A 22307-nucleotide genomic window follows, 5' to 3' on the forward strand; every position below is an offset into this window, starting at 1 on the left:
TCCATGTTACTTTTCCTTCACCAAAGAATATCTTCCCTCCATGTTACTTTTTACCTTCACCAAAGAATATCTTCCCTTCATGTTACTTTTTTCCTTCACCAAAGAATATCTTCCTTCCATGTTACTTTTTATCTTCACCAAAGAATATCTTCCCTTCATGTTACTTTTTTTCCTTCACCAAAAGAATATCTTCCCTTCATGTTGCTTTTTTTTTTCTTCACCAAAGAATATCTTCCTCCATGTTACTTTTATCTTCACCAAAGAATATCTTCCCTTCATGTTGCTTTTTTTTCCTTCACCAAAGAATATCTTCCTTCATGTTACTTTTTTCTTCACCAAAGAATATCTTCCCTCCATGTTACTTTTTATCTTCACCAAAGAATATCTTCCTTCATGTTACTTTTTTCTTCACCAAAGAATATCTTCCCTCCATGTTACTTTTTCCTTCACCAAAGAATATCTTCCCTCCATGTTATTTTTTTTATCTTCACCAAAGAATATCTTCCCTCCATGTTTTTTTATCTTCACCAAAGAATATCTTCCCTTCATGTTACTTTTTTTCCTTCACCAAAGAATATCTTCCCTTCATGTTACTTTTTCTTCACCAAAGAATATCTTCCCTCCATGTTACTTTTTTTTTTCCTTCACCAAAGAATATCTTCCCTTCATGTTATTTTTTCTTCACCAAAGAATATCTTCCCTCCATGTTACTTTTTTCTTCACCAAAGAATATCTTCCTTCCATGTTACTTTTTTTATCTTCACCAAAGAATATCTTCCTTCCATGTTACTTTTTATCTTCACCAAAGAATATCTTCCCTCCATGTTACTTTTTTTTCCTTCACCAAAGAATATCTTCCCTCCATGTTACTTTTTCCTTCACCAAAGAATATCTTCCCTCCATGTTATTTTTTATCTTCACCAAAGAATATCTTCCCTTCATGTTACGTTTTTTTCTTCACCAAAGAATATCTTCCCTTCATGTTACTTTTTTCTTCACCAAAGAATATCTTCCCTCCATGTTTTTTTTTTTCTTCACCAAAGAATATCTTCCCTTCATGTTACTTTTTTTCCTTCACCAAAGAATATCTTCCCTTCATGTTACTTTTTTCTTCACCAAAGAATATCTTCCCTCCATGTTACTTTTTATCTTCACCAAAGAATATCTTCCCTTCATGTTATTTTTTTCTTCATCAAAAAATATCTTCCCTTCATGTTACCTTTTCCTTCACCAAAGAATATCTTCCCTCCATGTTGCTTTTTTCTTCACCAAAGAATATCTTCCCTTCATGTTACTTTTTTTCTTCACCAAAGAATATCTTCCCTTCATGTTACTTTTTTTCTTCCACCAAAGAATATCTTCCATCCATGTTACTTTTTTCTTCCACCAAAGAATATCTTCCATCCATGTTACTTTTTTCTTCCACCAAAGAATATCTTCCATCCATGTTACTTTTTCCTTCACCAAAGAATATCTTCCCTCCAAGTTACTATGGGACTTGCCCATTATAATGTATGGATTTCTTTACCCTAATATGTTAATGTCGTACTTCAGCCTGTAAGTTTTTTGTTCCATTCACTTAGTTCAATTTATGAAGAAAACTCAGTTAATTTGCATAATTAGTAAAAGTAAAAACCTAGTATTTTGGAAATTCTACATTAATGTCAATCAACATAATGTGCCACTCAGTGGTATGCTTGTGGACTTGGAATACTAGAAACCTTGTTTTGATGCCCATAGAGGACAGGGAGTACAGATAGCTCACTGTGCTCCTTTGTATTTAACTTCAAAATAAGTAAATATTAAAATAAGGACAGTTAAGGGAATGAAGTGGATAAAACTGTCAGTCATATTAAACTGTTGACCAACTAAAAGTGGGATTGATTATAACATTGCAATGTCAACATGGCAGAAAGAGCTAGTATGTATAGAAACTTTTTTTTTGTTCTACAACTTTTAGTAAGATGCACTCTGGGCTTTTTTTTTTGTAATAGGATGCTTGGAACATTTTTTCACTAACAAAACTTGTATATTAAACCAGAAGTCTTTATTTTAGAAAGATTGTACTTTTATTCTTTTGTATTAATGTTTCCTGTATATATAATGCAGAATTCTGCATAAGATAAACTTCTGGCTATGTGACATTAGAATGGTACTTATCTGGCATTGTTGAGTGAATTAAGTGTGTTCTGATTTTACAAATGAACTAAACACAGTCCAACTAAACCATTGTTAACTAGCAACTGTAACATCACCTGCTAGTGCCAGTGAACGTAGAACTTGTATGAAAGTGCACATAACTGACAAGACAGTGAGTTAATCCAAAACACTTAACTGACAGGGCAGTGAGCCAATCCTAAACACACTTAACTGACAGGACAGTGAGCCAATCCAAAACACACTTAACTGACAGGACAGTGAGCCAATCCTAAACACACTTAACTGACAGGACAGTGAGCCAATCCTAAACACACTTAACTGACAGGACAGTGAGCCAATCCTAAACACACTTAACTGACAAGACAGTGAGTCAATCCTAAAGACACTTAACTGACAGGACAGTGAGTCAATCCTAAACACACTTAACTGACAGGACAGTGAGCCAATCCAAAACACACTTAACTGACAGTACAGTGAGCCAATCCAAAACACACTTAACTGACAGGGCAGTGAGCCAATCCAAAACACACTTAACTGACAGGACAGTTAGTCAACCCAAAAGCATGAATAGTGTATCAACCTGTTTTATGTCTGATATACTTGTGGGGGCCAAGGGCTTTAAAATGATGAAGAGGCAAAATAAGTTAAAAAACCAAAACAACCATAACCCTATAGAAAATATAAATTGTTTTTTATGTTGTTGCAGGACAGATTTTGTTTATGCTTTCAAGCACTTGTACCACAGTTACATATAATTAAAATTAATTTGCTGCCTTACTCATTATTATGGTGTTTGTCAGCTGGTGAAGTATTCCTGTTGTAGGACATTATGTTAAGCCTATCATAGTTTATAACATTACATTCTTTATATTGGAGATTTTGTAACAAGTGTCCTATAAAGTATCCTAGCCAGTTTTAAAAACTATGGATTAAACAAATCACTTCATCAGTAATGATAGAATTAATAATAATATCTAAACCATATTTATTATTCATAAAACGTGAAGGGACTAGATTAGAAGCATAGTGTTAAAAACATAGCCCTAATGCAGTGTATTATTGATGGGTATAAGTGTCATTCTACAACAACGAACTTGAAAGACATTTTAGTTGTAGTTATTATGCTAAACGTAACACATGTTCAGTGTTTCATATGAATATCATACTTAACTAAAACAACATATATTTTGATACAACAAACAGGTATGTTTATTTTCTGTGACCAGTACATAGATTTTTCTTTCTTTTGGAACTAACTTGTATGAAACAATACAACACTTGCTATTAATGGTGCCTTCTCCTGTTACCTTAACATCAAAGGAATTGAAATTATTCAGTTTGTTTTTATTCATCAGCATTATTTTTATCTAAACAAGTTTTTTTTTTTTGTCTTTTTAGCACTATGCTACACATTACATTTCTAAAGGACTTGCATTTGAATTACTAGACAATCAGAAATGTTGATCAAAGATATTTATTTCACAATATGGATAAGGATCCATCTTCAACTTTTGGTCATGTATTTTCAACATAATTTTTAAAATAATTTACAAAATGAAAAATGCATCAACCTTACAATTTCTAATGGTAATAAAATATTTGAGGCCTAACTGTCTTAAAATCAACATTAATGTGTGATGACACAATTATGTCGGAGTAGGTAAATTCCAGTGTTTAATTTTATGATCTATATATGTTATAATAATCACATGTAAATTATTAAATATATTAATATAGCATTTCTTTATAAATCTATGATAGTTTCCTTTTAATTACAAATATTTAAACCATGGCTTGGAACTCAGTTTTTAACACACACACACATACTTTAAACTTCTAGTTATATCTTCTGGATGTGTCACATCCATTAAATTTATTAGTTCACTTGTCACTAATTTCAGTTAAATTATTGTAAATAACTTATATTTGTACTAATTTACTTTACCCAAATATACAAAACTTCCAACATCAGATCGAGACAAAACCACAAAAGAAAATTTATAAACTTGTAATGTTTGACTTTCTCTACATTAAATTATAAATTTTCATAATTTTAACAGCACCTTGAACTTAAACAGTTATTCATTCAGAATTTAAGACTGGTAAAATATTGGTGTGATACTACATTCAAACTGACCACAAGAAGAACCGGTGTTCTGTATAAAGTGTCAGTATCCTTTTGGAAACAGTCAAACACACTCATACATACTTAAAGCAAATTTAAAATGTAATAAGATAATAATATAAACAATTTAAAACAGAAATACATACAATATTTAACAATCCAAGATAAAAGGCTTTGGAAGCATACCAATGTTTTTACCACACTGACAATAAGTTCAACAATCTATTTCAAATTGTTGGTTTGTTTGTTTTGTAAATGTCTTCAAAACACATGGTTCAAGGTTACCATTTCTACAATGGTCATCATATTGGTCCTCAATTTGTAAATTTTATTACCTATATTGACCATATGGTTGCTAAAAAAGTATTGTAATCAGTGTGTTATTGAGAAGAGGTAAAGAAAAAAGCTGGACCACTTCTTATCACAGAAATGTGTTTATGTAGCAAAATCCCACATCAGAGTTGGAGTTTTGCAGTCCATTTCTTCAAAAGGGTCATGTGAAGCACACATGGTAGACAGAAGTGGGTCATGGTCATTGGGTCCATTGTACAGGGACTCAGTGTTAGAAGGAATTGCTGTACCAGTGATAGGCATCATGGAGTCTAGCCATTCTGTCAGTTCGGTGTCCATTCCTGAGTCATGCAAGGTCACAGTAGGCCAGGTGGTGACCTGGGCTGACTTCTGAACATAACAGTTGTTAAGTTCCATTCTACGTTCTTCACCGAGTCCAAACCCATCAAGCTCCATACCTCCAAAGCCATCCAAGTCTAAGTGAAGATCAAAGTCCAGACTTGGATTTGCATCGTGACCTGTCTCACTTAACATTGTGGATGGTGGACTCGTTGTTGAACCGATAGTAGGAGGTGATGCAATAGTTGGATGACATGGTATTGGAGTAGTTTCTTGGCTTACCAATGATAAGGATGGTGGAATGGTCAACACAGAAACTGCTGAAGATGAGGTGATCACTGGAAACGTTGATGAATGAGACTTACCAAAAGACTGAGGAATAGTTGTAATATATGGTTCTTGGGCAGCACTGGGTGGTAGTTCTTAGTGAGTAGAAAGTCACATATTAGTGTAATGTTTTAGTTAATTTTGTTTTCTTACTTTCTGTACTAAGTGAAGGAAACTTGTATTAAAAAAAAATACCAAGATCATAAAGGTAAAAAGATGTGTCAGTAAAGCTGCTATAAACATTCAGTTTAAATCTATAAGAACAAAAACAGTATTTAATGTCATTACAGACTATAACTGTGGTATTAAGGTGAAGCTAAAGGATAAAACTATTTTAAAAATTCAGAATAAATACCTCAAAAGGGTATATTTGCACTGCAAAGTTTAATAAAAGCTTTCTGGAGAGGACATATTAGTACAGTACTAGCAACATGCATTATTTCCTATAACTAGACAAGGTAAATAATATCATAAAGACACCATTATTAAACATATTATTTCACAAGAAATGGTAATCAGAAGGACTGAAGTAAACTAAAAAGGAATAAAGAGTGACTACACATGTCTATATGTACTACTTTTGACCAGTAAATTAAGCTAAATGTTGACCTTTAATCAACAAAATATTAGTTAAATTTTAGGTTAGTTTTTGAAGCCTCACAATTGTACATTTTGTGCCCTTCTTTAAGACGACTGTGAAGATTCACACTTGTCAGACAAGTTTTTAAAAGATAAACTTATCCCTAAAGGTTACCAAACCTACCTCCATTTTGAATCAAGATCTCAAGCACATCATTAACAGCTTGACTCTGGAAAGATTTCAGGCCAGTATGAAAGTTATTGATAGAGGCTGAATACGAGTGATTCTGTCAGAAAGAAAAATATGTTTAATTTCAAAGATAACTACATTAAGTACTGGAAATAGCTAAAGCACCTGTTTCATGTAATGTTACCTCGGCACCAGACATGTATATAATATAAACAAATCTTATTACACACATACAATTAAAAGACATTCTTTCAAATAATATAAAGATGACAAGAAGATCCAAGTCTAACCTTGTTCAACTGTTTTGTGGCTTCATCATAGTCTGGTGGTGGTTCTGAATTTTTCTTGGATAATAAAGGTTTGTTTGACGGTCTTGTGTCCACAGTGGGCACGGACATTTTTCTACAGTAGAAAGTTAAACATCAGATAATAAACTGTTTTTTGTTCACTTCCTTAGACCTACAACTTTCTTGTTAACATGTAGATTATGAGACTGTTCTTATCTCTCACCACTGATCCACAAGCTCCTATACTGTACAATATAAAATTCAGCACTCTTATAGAATAGAGGAGATTTTCATCAAGTGTTGAAACCAAGTAGTAACAGGAAGTGTTAGTGTTGAAACCAAGTAGTAATAGGAAGTTTTACTGTTGTAACCAATCTAAGCTAACATCACCATTTCTGTCTCAGTGTTTTGTTACCAAGAGTAAATTAATATTACATATGTAAAACATGGATAATAACATTAATATTACATGTGTAAAACATGGATAATAACATTAATATTACATGTGTAAAACATGAATAATAACATGCAAAACAAATGTTTCTCATTCATCTGTAGCATTAAAAAGAAATTATAAAATATAATGAAATCAAGTTAAAAAAGTGTTCAATTATAAACATGTGAATACACCATGTATTTAGTTAATTATAAACATGTGGATACACCATGTATTTAGTTAATTATAAACATGTGGATACACCATGTATTTAGTTAATTATAAACATGTGAATACACCATGTATTTAGTTAATTATAAACATGTGAATACACCATGTATTTAGTTAATTATAAACATGTGGATACACTATGCATTTAGTTAATTATAAACATGTGGATACACTATGCATTTAGTTAATTATAAACATGTGGATACACTATGCATTTAGTTAATTATAAACATGTGGATACACTATGCATTTAGTTAATTATAAACATGTGGATACACTATGCATTTAGTTAATTATAAGTATGTGGATACACTATGTATTCACTTTATGTTCAATAACCAAGCTACCTACAAATAAATGGCTTAAGTATGGGGAATCCCATGTCACCAGTTCTAGCCAACATTTTGATAACAGATTGAATCACAGCCTTACACCCATCACTATACTGGTACAGGTATGTTGATGATACAATTGCTGGATTCACATCTACAGAACATGCACTTAGTTTTTTTAAACCACACTCACTCTATACACCCTAACATTAAGTTTATCTGTGAACAGGAAAAAAAAACTAACCAAATAGCATTTCTTGACCTCAAAATCACAAGAAATGATACACAATTTAAAACAGAAATCCACAGATAAATCACCCATACTGTAAGTCAGAACATGAAATAAAACAAAAACTTAACATATTAACAAACCAAATAAACACAGCAACAGAACTATGTTCACACTATAAAATTAATGATGAAATCAACAAAATAAAACATCACTTCATCAACATCAACAAATTTCCTCAAAAACAGTAGAAAAAATTATACACACACACTTAGACCAACAACGATAAATCCCAAGATACAACAAACTACAAAACCTTACACTGCTGTATACCATATGTTCCTGACATCAGTGAAAAAATAACCAACATTTGGAAAAAAATTAACAAAACACAACATTCCAGTAAACACCAAATTTATTCAAAAACCAGGTACAAAACTAAAGTTCATTCTATGTAAAAACTACACTGACAAACACAACACCAACATTATTTATACAACACAATGCAACAATTGCCATGACTTCTACAATAAAGAAACAAACAGAAAAATGGAAACTAGATTTAAAGAACACAAAAAACACCTTCACAAGTTTTTAAACACTGCAAATCAGATAAACACAACATAACTATAGAAAGCACCAAGATATTAAATAGAGAAACAAATGTAAAATCAAAAAAGCCCTACTTGTACAGCAACTAAAACCAATATAAAGAAACACCTTTATACCTATACTTATTAATAACCTAACTGCAATGCCCACTACAATCTTGTACCCATTTATACTCTCATCCCTAAGATGTGTTTATTAACACTTTTATTGATAGGGAGAGAACAACGTTTCGACCTTCCTAGGTCAACTTCAAGTTAAGAAAGAGAGAAACTGAATATGACCATTGACAATCATATAAGCTGTTCTGAGATACACTTTCTATTTAGTTAATTATAAGCATGTGGATACACTACGTATTTAGTTGCTTATAAGTCCTTGTAATATTATATTGTTTAATTATAAGTATATATATATATATATAACATTTACAAGCCATAAACTAAAACACATTTACATGAAATAAAATATGCTGCATATTTTTAAAAAGGATTCTAGGGTACAAGCTACAACGTGGTATTATAAAATGTATCCTGCTTTTGGAGGTGACTGTGGAAGTAGGACTTAAATTGTGTTGGGGATACACCATCAGTCTTAACCTCCAATTTGCTTGTCTCACATAAGAAAATTAGAAATTAGGAGAGCAAGATGTGGGTGTTAAACCTACAACATCCCATATATATATATCACTCTTTACTGCCTGCAGACAGCTGTAGGAAGGTGACTGCTCTCCCAAGTTAGAAAAACATAAACATAAAAAGATGGAAAAATAAAAAAGGTAAGTAATATAAAACTTGAAGTTAGTATTCCTACCCCCAGTATGTAGAGACACTAATTAACACAACATCACAATAAAGTGATAGTTTACTGTGCTCTTATATGTGGCTTAAAGTGTACATCCTCATAAAGTAATGTCAAGTTCTTAGATGACCTTATTTTTAGCTAAAAATAATCTTTAGTAGAATTTCTCTGATTTTTACTTTTTTGTATATATTTAATGCATTTTTGTATTTATTACAGAATAATTTAATTTTTGTCTAAAATTTATTAATTAAATCCATTTACTATTAATTTTGATATCATACTATGTGGTCCTAAAGTGACAGGAGTCTGGTATATCATGGATAATTCATTTTCCTTCCATCAATACGAGTGGCATCAGCTGAAATTTTTTTGAAACAGTTGATTTAATTTTTATTTATATGTGGAGTTATAGCCTTGTCACCTGGATAGAGGTATTGTTGTCAAAAAATTTCTTCTATACATGCTTTTATCATTGATGATATTAGAAAAACATGTAGGCTGAAGAAGTCATAATAGAAATGAATTTGCCCCTGAAAAAGAGATGTTCACCTTTCCAAAGTGTTTGGGTTATAGAGTTTTTATTTATTGCTTTTAACATTAATATCCTGTAGCTGGCAACTTTTATAAAGTTTTTGTAGAACACTTAATATGGAACATGTCATTGTGTGAATGTAAGGAAGACATCATAAGTAATGATGAAGTTATTACCTAACCACTCACAAACATGTTACATTCCTTTAAAAGGTAGATACTGAAACTTTGAGTTGTAAAACAATCCTGATTTATTACCTCTTGTCAATCAACCCATTAGGTAACGAGCTTGCTCGTGGCTTGGCAGTTGTCGAAACTGGGTCATTCATTACTGAAGTAGAAGGACACAGAAAACCAGCAGTTACATGTGGGAATGTTGAGGGAAAACTCACGACAGGTTGCTGGATGCTACTAGTTACTGAGGTACAGCTTGGCGAAACAGTGTGACTCATGGCTGGGTCCTGCATAACATTACTTGTCGAAGTTGAAACAGTGTGAAGAAAACTAGCAAGGTTGGCTTTCACTGCTGCTGACAAAATATCATTGGAAAAACTTGAAGCCCCTGTTAAAAATAAAATATTTTGAGTAGAGTTTTTGAACCAATGAAACTCGGAAAGAGGTAAAATGAAATATTTTGAGTAGACTTTTTGAACCAACCAAACTCAGAAACAGGTAGAGTGAGATATTTTGAGTAGAGTTTTTGAACCAACCAAACTCGGAAACAGGTAGAGTGAAATATTTTGAGTAGAGTTTTTGAACCAACCAAACTCGGAAACACAGAGAAATAATGAAAATTTAAGAAGTAAATCCACAGCTGAAAATCTTTATAAGCACTAAGAACACATAGTAGTAGCTAATCTATAAGTAACGTTTTTGGAAAGTAACTAATGAATTTAATACAAAACTACAGAACAAAGTATAAGTAACTCAAGTTACATCAGTAATAAGTTTGACTGTGTAAGGATAGGCATACACAACTTTAATAAAATTAGGCCTACCAAGTGGTTGCTGCTGTCGTTGTAATTTCTGTTGCAAGTGTTGCTGAAGCAGTTGTCGCTGGTTAGGTTTGGCCTCTGATGTTGCAACGGTACAAGTGGCAGCTACAGTCGTGAAAGCTGGGGTGCTACAGGAAACGTCCTGTGAATCAGACTGTTGATTAAGATCAGCTTGTACAATCTGTGAGGAAGACTGAGTCTGTAGATAACCCTGCTGCTGGTGAAGTTGCAACTGGGATCTGAAAAGGGATAAATATCATTGAAGGTTAAAAGATGTAACCTGGATTATTAACAGTTCTTGTATCTTTTTCTATAAACTTTGGATTTATTCTCACCAATTCTTAGTTGTTTTTTATGAAAACATTTTTTTCAGTATATAAAACTAGGCAGTGTTTTAGAATGTTCTGATAGATATAAGTGTTCACACTGGCAATTAACGAAGGCAAGTTAAATAGTATTCCATAAGTTATTTCACCTAGAGGACTATTATATCAAGTGTGCTATTCTACCAAACCTAGAGAACTATTATATCAAATGTGTTATTCTACCAAACCTAGAGAACTATTATACCAAGTGTACTAATTCTACCAAACCTAGAGAACTATTATATCAAGTGTACTATTCTACCACACCTAGAGAACTATTATACCAAGTGTACTATTCTACCAAACCTAGAGAACTATTATACCAAGTGTACTATTCTACCACACCTAGAGAACTATTATACCAAGTGTGCTATTCTACCAAACCTAGAGAACTATTATACCATGTGTGCTATTCTACCAAACTGAGAGAACTATTATATCATGTGTGCCATTCTACCAAACCTAGAGAACTATTATATCATGTGTGCCATTCTATCAAACATAGAGAACTATTATATCAAGTGTGCTATTCTACCAAACCTAGAGAACTATTATATCAAGAGTGCTATTCTACCAAACCTAGAGAACTATTATACCAAGTGTACTATTCTACCAAACCTAGAGAACTATTATACCAAGGTGTGCTATTCTACCAAACCTAGAGAACTATTATATCAAATGTGTTGTTCTACCAAACCTAGAGAACTATTATACCAAGTGTACTATTCTACCAAACCTAGAGAACTATTATACCAAGTGTACTATTCTACCAAACCAAGAGAACTATTATACCAAGTGTACTATTCTACCAAACCTAGAGAACTATTATACCAAGTGTACTAGGTCTACCAAACCTACAGAACTATTATACCAAGTGCACTGTTCTGCCAGGCCTGGGAGAACTATTATACCAGGTGTGCTATTCTGCCAAACCAAGAGAACTATTATATCAAATGTGTTATTCTACCAAACCTAGAGAACTATTATACCAAGTGTACTAAGTCTACCAAACCTACAGAACTATTATACCAAGTGCACTATTCTACCAAACCTAGAGAACTATTATACCAAGTGTACTATTCTACCAAACCTAGAGAACTATTATACCAAGTGTGCTATTCTACCAAACCAAGAGAACTATTATATCAAATGTGTTATTCTACCAAACCTAGAGAACTATTATACCAAGTGTACTATTCTACCAAACCTAGAGAACTATTATATCAAATGTGTTATTCTACCAAACCTAGAGAACTATTATACCAAGTGTACTATTCTACCACACCTAGAGAACTATTATATCAAGTGTACTATTCTACCAAACCTAGAGAATTATTATATCAAGTGTACTATTCTACCACACCTAGAGAACTATTATACCAAGTGTGCTATTCTACCAAACCTAGAGAACTATTATACCATGTGTGCTATTCTACCAAACTGAGAGAACTATTATATCATGTGTGCCATTCTACCAAACCTAGAGAACTATTATATCATGTGTGCCATTCTATCAAACATAGAGAACTATTATATCAAGTGTGCTATTCTAACAGAGGTTTATTTTAAGCCATCTGTTAAAAGAAACTGTTGTTCTATTTACACTGCAGAGCTTGGCATGAACAAAAAGAGAAATCCTTTAATAAGATGATTCAAAAATAAATCTTAACAACATATGTCAGCAAATTCCAAACAGTTCCTCAGGATTACAACAATGTCACATTGAAAATAAACACAAAATCAGTTTTACTAGGTAGCAATAAGTAGTTTTTCATATATAAAAGAAAACATTCCTACTGAATGAAACAGTTTATATGTTTGAACTGAAAGCACTATGCATGTAAAGATGGAATAGTACACTGACCTCTGGAGCTCCAACTGGAGTTCCCTGATACGTTTTTGTTGAAGATTTACTATGTCCTCCTCAGCTGAATCTAATGTTATTTTTATGTCAGTATCCATTGGAACAGCAGGTGGCAACAATGAAGGTTCTACCTCGTTCGATACTTGATAGATCTCAAACTTAGATTCAGTGCTAGGTAAAGCAGGAAGAACATTCGTCACCGTTTCTACAGGAGACATTAAATTAATGTCATGATCAGTGGTGTATTGAAGAACAGTGAGCATGTTGTCAATAAGGCTGACTGGTATTGCTGGACTACTGGTGTTTACAGTGGAAGAAACATTTGTAAAATTAAATGAGGATGCTGTGGCAGTGCTTGGTGTTACATTAGAATAAGTCTTCAACCGCTCAATGAGTTGAGGTTTAGGCCCTGACACTGGCAAATTTCGTCTCTTTAACTCAGCTTTCAGGTCACTCACTATCCGAAATTAAATCATTATCAGTAGAAGAAAACATACAACTCATTACGTGTTACATATGTTATTAATAAAGATAAAAGAAAAACAATTTATTGTTAGGAAACAGTTTTTGCTTATCATTTAACTGAATGTAACTCATCTTACTTAGTATATAGTTCTATAATATATACAACATTGTTTACAGTCGTACACAATCAGCACCTTCATAGAAAGGTTCACTTAATTAAACTGTTAATACTTACTTACCTTTTATAAATAAAATATATTTTTAGCAAGACTTCTTACCTTTCATATCTTCAAGTTTGGAAACTTCCAGTTTGGGTGTACTGTTATTGTTGTCCTCACACTGAAACTGATTATTCTGAGAAGCTGGGAGCTGAGTTGGAGTTGACTTACCACTGGGAGTTTGATCATCACCTGGTTTCTATCAATGACACAACACAGAAGAATCAACATATTATTTTCAAAACCAGCATTTTAACATCAGATTCATATGAAATTAATGGTTCTTTGAACAACCTTTAAACAACATTGAGGATGACATAATTAAAACAGTTGGAGCAGTGATAAACAGAGTACATGGGATGATACAACATAAACAGTGGTTCAAAGAAGTGACTGAAGATGTAGATTATACAATTAAAACATGATGCAAACAATGTAGTGTATGTGGTGATGCAGGGGTGATAGATGTCACTGTTATCACTGACTAATTGCCATATTAATATCATAAAGTTTGTTTTCATTTTGTTCAGTCTGGGCTCCTTAGCTTAGAAAAGACAGTGAACTATTTGAAAGATTTAAGGAAAAAGTTAATAGAATGGTTCCTGCAATGGAGAGATTGTCATATGAGAAAACTTTGAAATCTCTAAAATTGTTTTCTCTTGATAAAAGAAGATGGGATGTGTATTAAGAGTTTAAGATTGTTAGATGAGTTGATGTGTCATATTTAACAGTGAGAACAGGAGTCTGTATTAAGAGTTTAAGATTGTTAGATGAGTTGATGTGTCATATTTAACAGTGAGAACAGGAGTCTGTATTAAGAGTTTAAGATTGTTAGATGAGTTGATGTGTCATATTTAACAGTGAGAACAGGAGTCTGTATTAAGAGTTTAAGATTGTTAGATGAGTTGATGTGTCATATTTAACAGTGAGAACAGGAGTCTGTATTAAGAGTTCAAGATTGTTAGATGAGTTGATGTGTCATATTTAACAGTGAGAACAGGAGTCTGTATGAAGAGTTTAAGATTGTTAGATGAGTTGATGTGTCATATTGTGCACATTATGATACATTATGCACATGTACTGTAGTTAGTAGGCAGAATTTCTGAAACTAACACTGATACATAATGTACATGTTCTGTAGTTATTATGTAGAATCACTCAAAAACTAACACTGACACATTATGTACATGTAGTGTAGTTAAGAAGTAGAATCACTCTAAAACTAACACTGATACATCAAGTACATGTACTGTTGTTATTATGTAGAATCACTCTAAAACTAACACTGACACATCATGTACATGTACTGTAGTTATTATGTAGAATCACTCTAAAACTAACACTGACACATTATGTACATGTATTGTAGTTATTATGTAGAATCACTAAAACTAACACTGATACATTATGTACATGTACTGTTGTTATTATGTAGAATCACTCTAAAACTAACACTGACACATCATGTACATGTACTGTAGTTATTATTTAGAATCACTCTAAAACTAACATTGACACATCAAGTACATGTACTGTTGTTATTATGTAGAATCACTCTAAAACTAACACTGATACATCATGTACATGTACTGTAGTTATTATGTAGAATCACTCTAAAACTAACACTGACACATCAAGTACATGTACTGTAGTTATTATGTATAATTACTCTAAAACTAACACTGACACATTATGTACATGTAGTGTAGTTATGAAGTAGAATCACTCTAAAACTAACACTGATACATCAAGTACATGTACTGTTGTTATTATGTAGAATCACTCTAAAACTAACACTGACACATCACGTACATGTACTGTAGTTATTATGTAGAATCACTCTAAAACTAACACTGACACATTATGTACATGTATTGTAGTTATTATGTAGAATCACTAAAACTAACATTGACACATCAAGTACATGTACTGTTGTTATTATGTAGAATCACTCTAAAACTAACACTGATACATCATGTATATGTACTGTAGTTATTATGTAGAATCACTCTAAAACTAACACTGACACATCAAGTACATGTACTGTTGTTATTATGTAGAATCACTCTAAAACTAACACTGATATATTATGTACATGTACTGTAGTTATTATGTAGAGTCACTCTAAAACTAACACTGATATATTATGTATATGTACTGTAGTTATTATGTAGAGTCACTCTAAAACTAACACTGATATATTATGTACATGTACTGTAGTTATTATGTAGAGTCACTCTAAAACTAACACTGATATATTATGTACATGTACTGTAGTTATTATGTAGAATCACTCTAAAACTAACACTGATACATTATGCACATGTACTGTAGTTAGTAGGCAGAATTTCTGAAACTAACACTGATACATAATGTACATGTTCTGTAGTTATTATGTAGAATCACTCAAAAACTAACACTGACACATCAAGTACATGTACTGTAGTTATTATGTAGAATCACTCTGAAACTAACACTGCTACATTATGTACATGTACTGTAGTTATGAAGTAGAATCACTTTAAAACTAACACTGACACATCAAGTACATGTACTGTAGTTATGAAGTAGAATCACTTTAAAACTAACACTGACACATCAAGTACATGTACTGTAGTTATGAAGTAGAATCACTCTGAAACTAACACTGACACATTATGTACATGTACTGTAGTTATTATGTATAATTACTCTAAAACTAACACTGACACATTATGTACATGTAGTGTAGTTATGAAGTAGAATCACTCTAAAACTAACACTGATACATCAAGTACATGTACTGTTGTTATTATGTAGAATCACTCTAAAACTAACACTGACACATCATGTACATGTACTGTAGTTATTATGTAGAATCACTCTAAAACTAACACTGACACATTATGTACATGTATTGTAGTCATTATGTAGAATCACTAAAACTAACACTGATACATTATGTACATGTACTGTTGTTATTATGTAGAATCACTCTAAAACTAACACTGACACATCATGTACATGTACTGTAGTTATTATTTAGAATCACTCTAAAACTAACATTGACACATCAAGTACATGTACTGTTGTTATTATGTAGAATAACTCTAAAACTAACACTGATACATCATGTACATGTTCTGTAGTTATTATGTATAATTACTCTAAAACTAACACTGACACATTATGTACATGTAGTGTAGTTATGAAGTAGAATCACTCTAAAACTAACACTGATACATTATGTACATGTACTGTAGTTATTATGTAGAATCACTCTAAAACTAACACTGACACATTATGTACTTGTACTGTAGTTATTATGTAGAATCACTCTAAAACTAACACTGATACATTATGTATATGTACTGTAGTTATTATGTAGAATCACTCTAAAACTAACACTGATATATTATGCACATGTACTGTAGTTATTATGTAGAATCACTCTAAAACTAACACTGATACATTATGTATATGTACTGTAGTTATTATGTAGAATCACTCTGAAACTAACACTGCTACATTATGTACATGTACTGTAGTTATGAAGTAGAATCACTTTAAAACTAACACTGACACATCAAGTACATGTACTGTAGTTATGAAGTAGAATCACTCTGAAACTAACACTGACACATTATGTACATGTACTGTAGTTATTATGTATAATTACTCTAAAACTAACACTGACACATTATGTACATGTAGTGTAGTTATGAAGTAGAATCACTCTAAAACTAACACTGATACATCAAGTACATGTACTGTTGTTATTATGTAGAATCACTCTAAAACTAACACTGACACATCATGTACATGTACTGTAGTTATTATGTAGAATCACTCTAAAACTAACACTGACACATTATGTACATGTATTGTAGTTATTATGTAGAATCACTAAAACTAACACTGATACATTATGTACATGTACTGTTGTTATTATGTAGAATCACTCTAAAACTAACACTGACACATCATGTACATGTACTGTAGTTATTATTTAGAATCACTCTAAAACTAACATTGACACATCAAGTACATGTACTGTTGTTATTATGTAGAATAACTCTAAAACTAACACTGATACATCATGTACATGTTCTGTAGTTATTATGTATAATTACTCTAAAACTAACACTGACACATTATGTACATGTAGTGTAGTTATGAAGTAGAATCACTCTAAAACTAACACTGATACATTATGTACATGTACTGTAGTTATTATGTAGAATCACTCTAAAACTAACACTGACACATTATGTACTTGTACTGTAGTTATTATGTAGAATCACTCTAAAACTAACACTGATACATTATGTATATGTACTGTAGTTATTATGTAGAATCACTCTAAAACTAACACTGATATATTATGCACATGTACTGTAGTTATTATGTAGAATCACTCTAAAACTAACACTGATACATTATGTATATGTACTGTAGTTATTATGTAGAATCACTCTAAAACTAACACTGATATATTATGCACATGTACTGTAGTTATTATGTAGAATCACTCTAAAACTAACACTGATATATTATGTACATGTACTGTAGTTATTATGTAGAATCACTCTAAAACTAACACTGATACATTATGTATATGTACTGTAGTTATTATGTAGAATCACTCTAAAACTAACACTGATATATTATGCACATGTACTGTAGTTATTATGTAGAATCACTCTAAAACTAACACTGATATATTATGTACATGTACTGTAGTTATTATGTAGAATCACTCCAAAACTAACACTGAAACATCATGTACATGTACTGTAGTTATTATGTAGAATCACTCCAAAACTAACACTGAAACATCATGTACATGTACTGTAGTTATTATGTAGAATCACTCCAAAACTAACACTGAAACATCATGTACATGTACTGTAGTTATTATGTAGAATCACTCCAAAACTAACACTGAAACATCATGTACATGTACTGTAGTTATTATGTAGAATCACTCTGAAACTAACACTGATATATTATGTACATGTACTGTAGTTATTATGTAGAGTCACTCTAAAACTAACACTGATATATTATGTATATGTACTGTAGTTATTATGTAGAGTCACTCTAAAACTAACACTGATATATTATGTACATGTACTGTAGTTATTATGTAGAATCACTCTAAAACTAACACTGATACATTATGTACATGTACTGTAGTTATTATGTAGAATCACTCTAAAACTAACACTGCTACATTATGCACATGTACTGTAGTTAGTAGGCAGAATTTCTGAAACTAACACTGATACATAATGTACATGTTCTGTAGTTATTATGTAGAATCACTCAAAAACTAACACTGACACATTATGTACATGTACTGTAGTTATTATGTAGAATCACTCTGAAACTAACACTGCTACATTATGTACATGTACTGTAGTTATTATGTAGAATCACTTTAAAACTAACACTGACACATCAAGTACATGTACTGTAGTTATTATGTAGAATCACTCTAAAACTAACACTGACACATTATGTACATGTAGTGTAGTTATGAAGTAGAATCACTCTAAAACTAACACTGATACATCAAGTACATGTACTGTTGTTATTATGTAGAATCACTCTAAAACTAACACTGACACATCATGTACATGTACTGTAGTTATTATGTAGAATCACTCTAAAACTAACACTGACACATTATGTACATGTATTGTAGTTATTATGTAGAATCACTAAAACTAACACTGATACATTATGTACATGTACTGTTGTTATTATGTAGAATCACTCTAAAACTAACACTGACACATCATGTACATGTACTGTAGTTATTATTTAGAATCACTCTAAAACTAACACTGACACATCAAGTACATGTACTGTTGTTATTATGTAGAATCACTCTAAAACTAACACTGATACATCATGTACATGTTCTGTAGTTATTATGTATAATTACTCTAAAACTAACACTGACACATCATGTACATGTAGTGTAGTTATTATGTAGAATCACTCTAAAACTAACACTGATACATTATGTACATGTACTGTAGTTATTATGTAGAATCACTCTAAAACTAACACTGACACATTATGTACTTGTACTGTAGTTATTATGTAGAATCACTCTAAAACTAACACTGATACATTATGTATATGTACTGTAGTTATTATGTAGAATCACTCTAAAACTAACACTGATATATTATGTACATGTACTGTAGTTATTATGTAGAATCACTCTAAAACTAACACTGATACATTATGTACATGTACTGTAGTTATTATGTAGAATCACTCTAAAACTAACACTGATATATTATGCACATGTACTGTAGTTATTATGTAGAATCACTCTAAAACTAACACTGATATATTATGTACATGTACTGTAGTTATTATGTAGAATCACTCTAAAACTAACACTGATACATTATGTATATGTACTGTAGTTATTATGTAGAATCACTCTAAAACTAACACTGATATATTATGCACATGTACTGTAGTTATTATGTAGAATCACTCTAAAACTAACACTGATATATTATGTACATGTACTGTAGTTATTATGTAGAATCACTCCAAAACTAACACTGAAACATCATGTACATGTACTGTAGTTATTATGTAGAATCACTCCAAAACTAACACTGAAACATCATGTACATGTACTGTAGTTATTATGTAGAATCACTCCAAAACTAACACTGAAACATCATGTACATGTACTGTAGTTATTATGTAGAATCACTCCAAAACTAACACTGAAACATCATGTACATGTACTGTAGTTATTATGTAGAATCACTCTGAAACTAACACTGCTACATTATGTACATGTACTGTAGTTATTATGTAGAATCACTGAAAAACTAACACTGACACATCATGTACATGTTCTGTAGTTATTAAGTAGAATCACTCTAAAACTAACACTGACACATCATGTACATGTTCTGTAGTTATTAAGTAGAATCACTCTAAAACTAACACTGATACATTGTGTACATGTACTGTAGTTATTATGTAGAATCACTCTAAAACTAACACTGAAACATGATGTACATGTAGTGTAGTTATTATGTAGAGTCACTCTGAAACTAACACTGCTACATTATGTACATGTACTGTAGTTATTATGTAGAATCACTCTAAAACTAACACTGACACATCAAGTACATGTACTGTAGTTATGAAGTAGAATCACTTTAAAACTAACACTGACACATTATGTACATGTACTGTAGTTATTATGTAGAATCACTCTAAAACTAACACTGACACATCAAGTACATGTACTGTAGTTATGAAGTAGAATCACTTTAAAACTAACACTGACACATCAAGTACATGTACTGTAGTTATGAAGTAGAATCACTCTAAAACTAACACTGACACATTATGTACATGTACTGTAGTTATTATGTATAATTACTCTAAAACTAACACTGACACATTATGTACATGTAGTGTAGTTATGACGTAGAATCACTCTAAAACTAACACTGACACATTATGTACATGTACTATAGTTATTAGGTAGAATCACTCTAAAACTAACACTGACACATCATGTACATGTTCTGTAGTTATTAAGTAGAATCACTCTAAAACTAACACTGACACATCATGTACATGTACTATAGTTATTAGGTAGAATCACTCTAAAACTAACACTAAGTAAGGTAACTATCTAAAATATAGAAAAAAAAAGGTTTATTTGTTTATATCAAAAAGCTCTTACAAGTTTAGAGAATTTGTTAATATGAAAATGCTTTCTTAACTTACAGATGGTGATAGGATACATTGATTATGTCATTAATATACAACTTACCTTACCAGAAGACAAATTTCCAGGGAAACCAGATGGCACTACTATCTGTGGATATTTGTGTCGCCACTCCAGCTGCCACTGTAGGAGGAGTTGTTGCTGTTGAAGCAGTAATTCATATGTAGTCTCTACTGGACTGGAAGGTACTGTGTGGTTTTTCTGAGCACTAGGGGGGCCCTATATTTATTAAGTTATATATTTATAATTATATATTACTTTCATCACTTTAAGGCTACTTTTATGTAAATCAGATGTGATTCACTTTAGAAATAATTATCAATCCATCTTTCATCCTAATCTATTTATTTGTCTTAACTTTATAATCTTTTCAGAGACATATTAGTTTCTCATGAGTAACAAATTTCTTTACACAATATTTTCAGGGAATTTATACTAGGAACTGCTTCTAACTTAACAAAATATGTGAAAAAGAAGGAATTGTAGTCTTAATGAGCAAAAGTAGTAGAGAAACTAGAGCTTTGTGACATCCATAGGGTCAACAAAAACAAACTGGTTAACATTTATTTACAGTTTGTCCAGATAAGTTCCTGTTGTGTGCAAGACAAGAAGGTGTAACCACCATGCTATTGGACTGATAGTGTTTTTACATACGTTAAGCTTTTGTTTTTTCTTGTTACAAATTCTCTGATGAATGAAATCAAAAGTAGTCACTTTGAATGTCCAAGCCCTTGTGGCTGCACTTTTCTTGGTCATTTTTTTCTTTTGGTCATTATTTATGTGGTTTTAGAGCTTTTTATTATTATAAACTATATAAAACAAATCTACTTATGTAGCTTGTTCATGATGAAGGTATAAAAAATACATTATTAAGTATGGTTTAGTATGTTACAGTAAAAATAATTTTTAATATACAAATAAAAAGCCAACATGATGTACCCAGCTGATGTGTAAAGTCGAGGTAAAACAGGTAAATCAGAAATACATTTTGGTGTTTAACAAGTAATGTGATGCCATGAAAATATTACGGGAAGGGTATCTAGCAAGTCTTTTCAATATAAAGTATTCATATGTTCAGGTCATAAAGATGTGGTCAGGTTGGACATTTAGAATTTTAAAGATGAGGATACAGCTCATACTTAATGAAACAGAATGACAAAAA

At 31.6% G+C, this 22307-nt stretch overlaps 1 protein-coding gene across 5 annotated transcripts in view; it reads right to left on the minus strand.

Annotated features, from left to right (window-relative positions):
- Positions 1-3345: 3345 nt before the first annotated feature.
- LOC143224718 (uncharacterized) overlaps positions 3346-22307 on the minus strand; it is a 90298-nt gene continuing 71336 nt past the window's right edge. For all 5 annotated transcript variants that reach the window (XM_076452954.1, XM_076452951.1, XM_076452952.1 and 2 more), the window contains 8 exons: positions 21191-21364; positions 13438-13576; positions 12695-13151; positions 10469-10704; positions 9729-10032; positions 6302-6413; positions 6006-6108; positions 3346-5337 (listed from right to left, as the gene is read on the minus strand). In XM_076452954.1, the coding sequence (XP_076309069.1) occupies positions 4721-5337; positions 6006-6108; positions 6302-6413; positions 9729-10032; positions 10469-10704; positions 12695-13151; positions 13438-13576; positions 21191-21364 (2142 nt within the window). In that variant the 3' untranslated portion in view covers positions 3346-4720. The remainder of the gene's footprint in view (positions 5338-6005; positions 6109-6301; positions 6414-9728; positions 10033-10468; positions 10705-12694; positions 13152-13437; positions 13577-21190; positions 21365-22307) is intronic.

Source organism: Tachypleus tridentatus, chromosome 9 (assembly GCF_004210375.1).
Source record: "Tachypleus tridentatus isolate NWPU-2018 chromosome 9, ASM421037v1, whole genome shotgun sequence".
In the NCBI taxonomy this organism is placed as follows: Eukaryota; Metazoa; Arthropoda; class Merostomata; order Xiphosura; family Limulidae; genus Tachypleus; species Tachypleus tridentatus.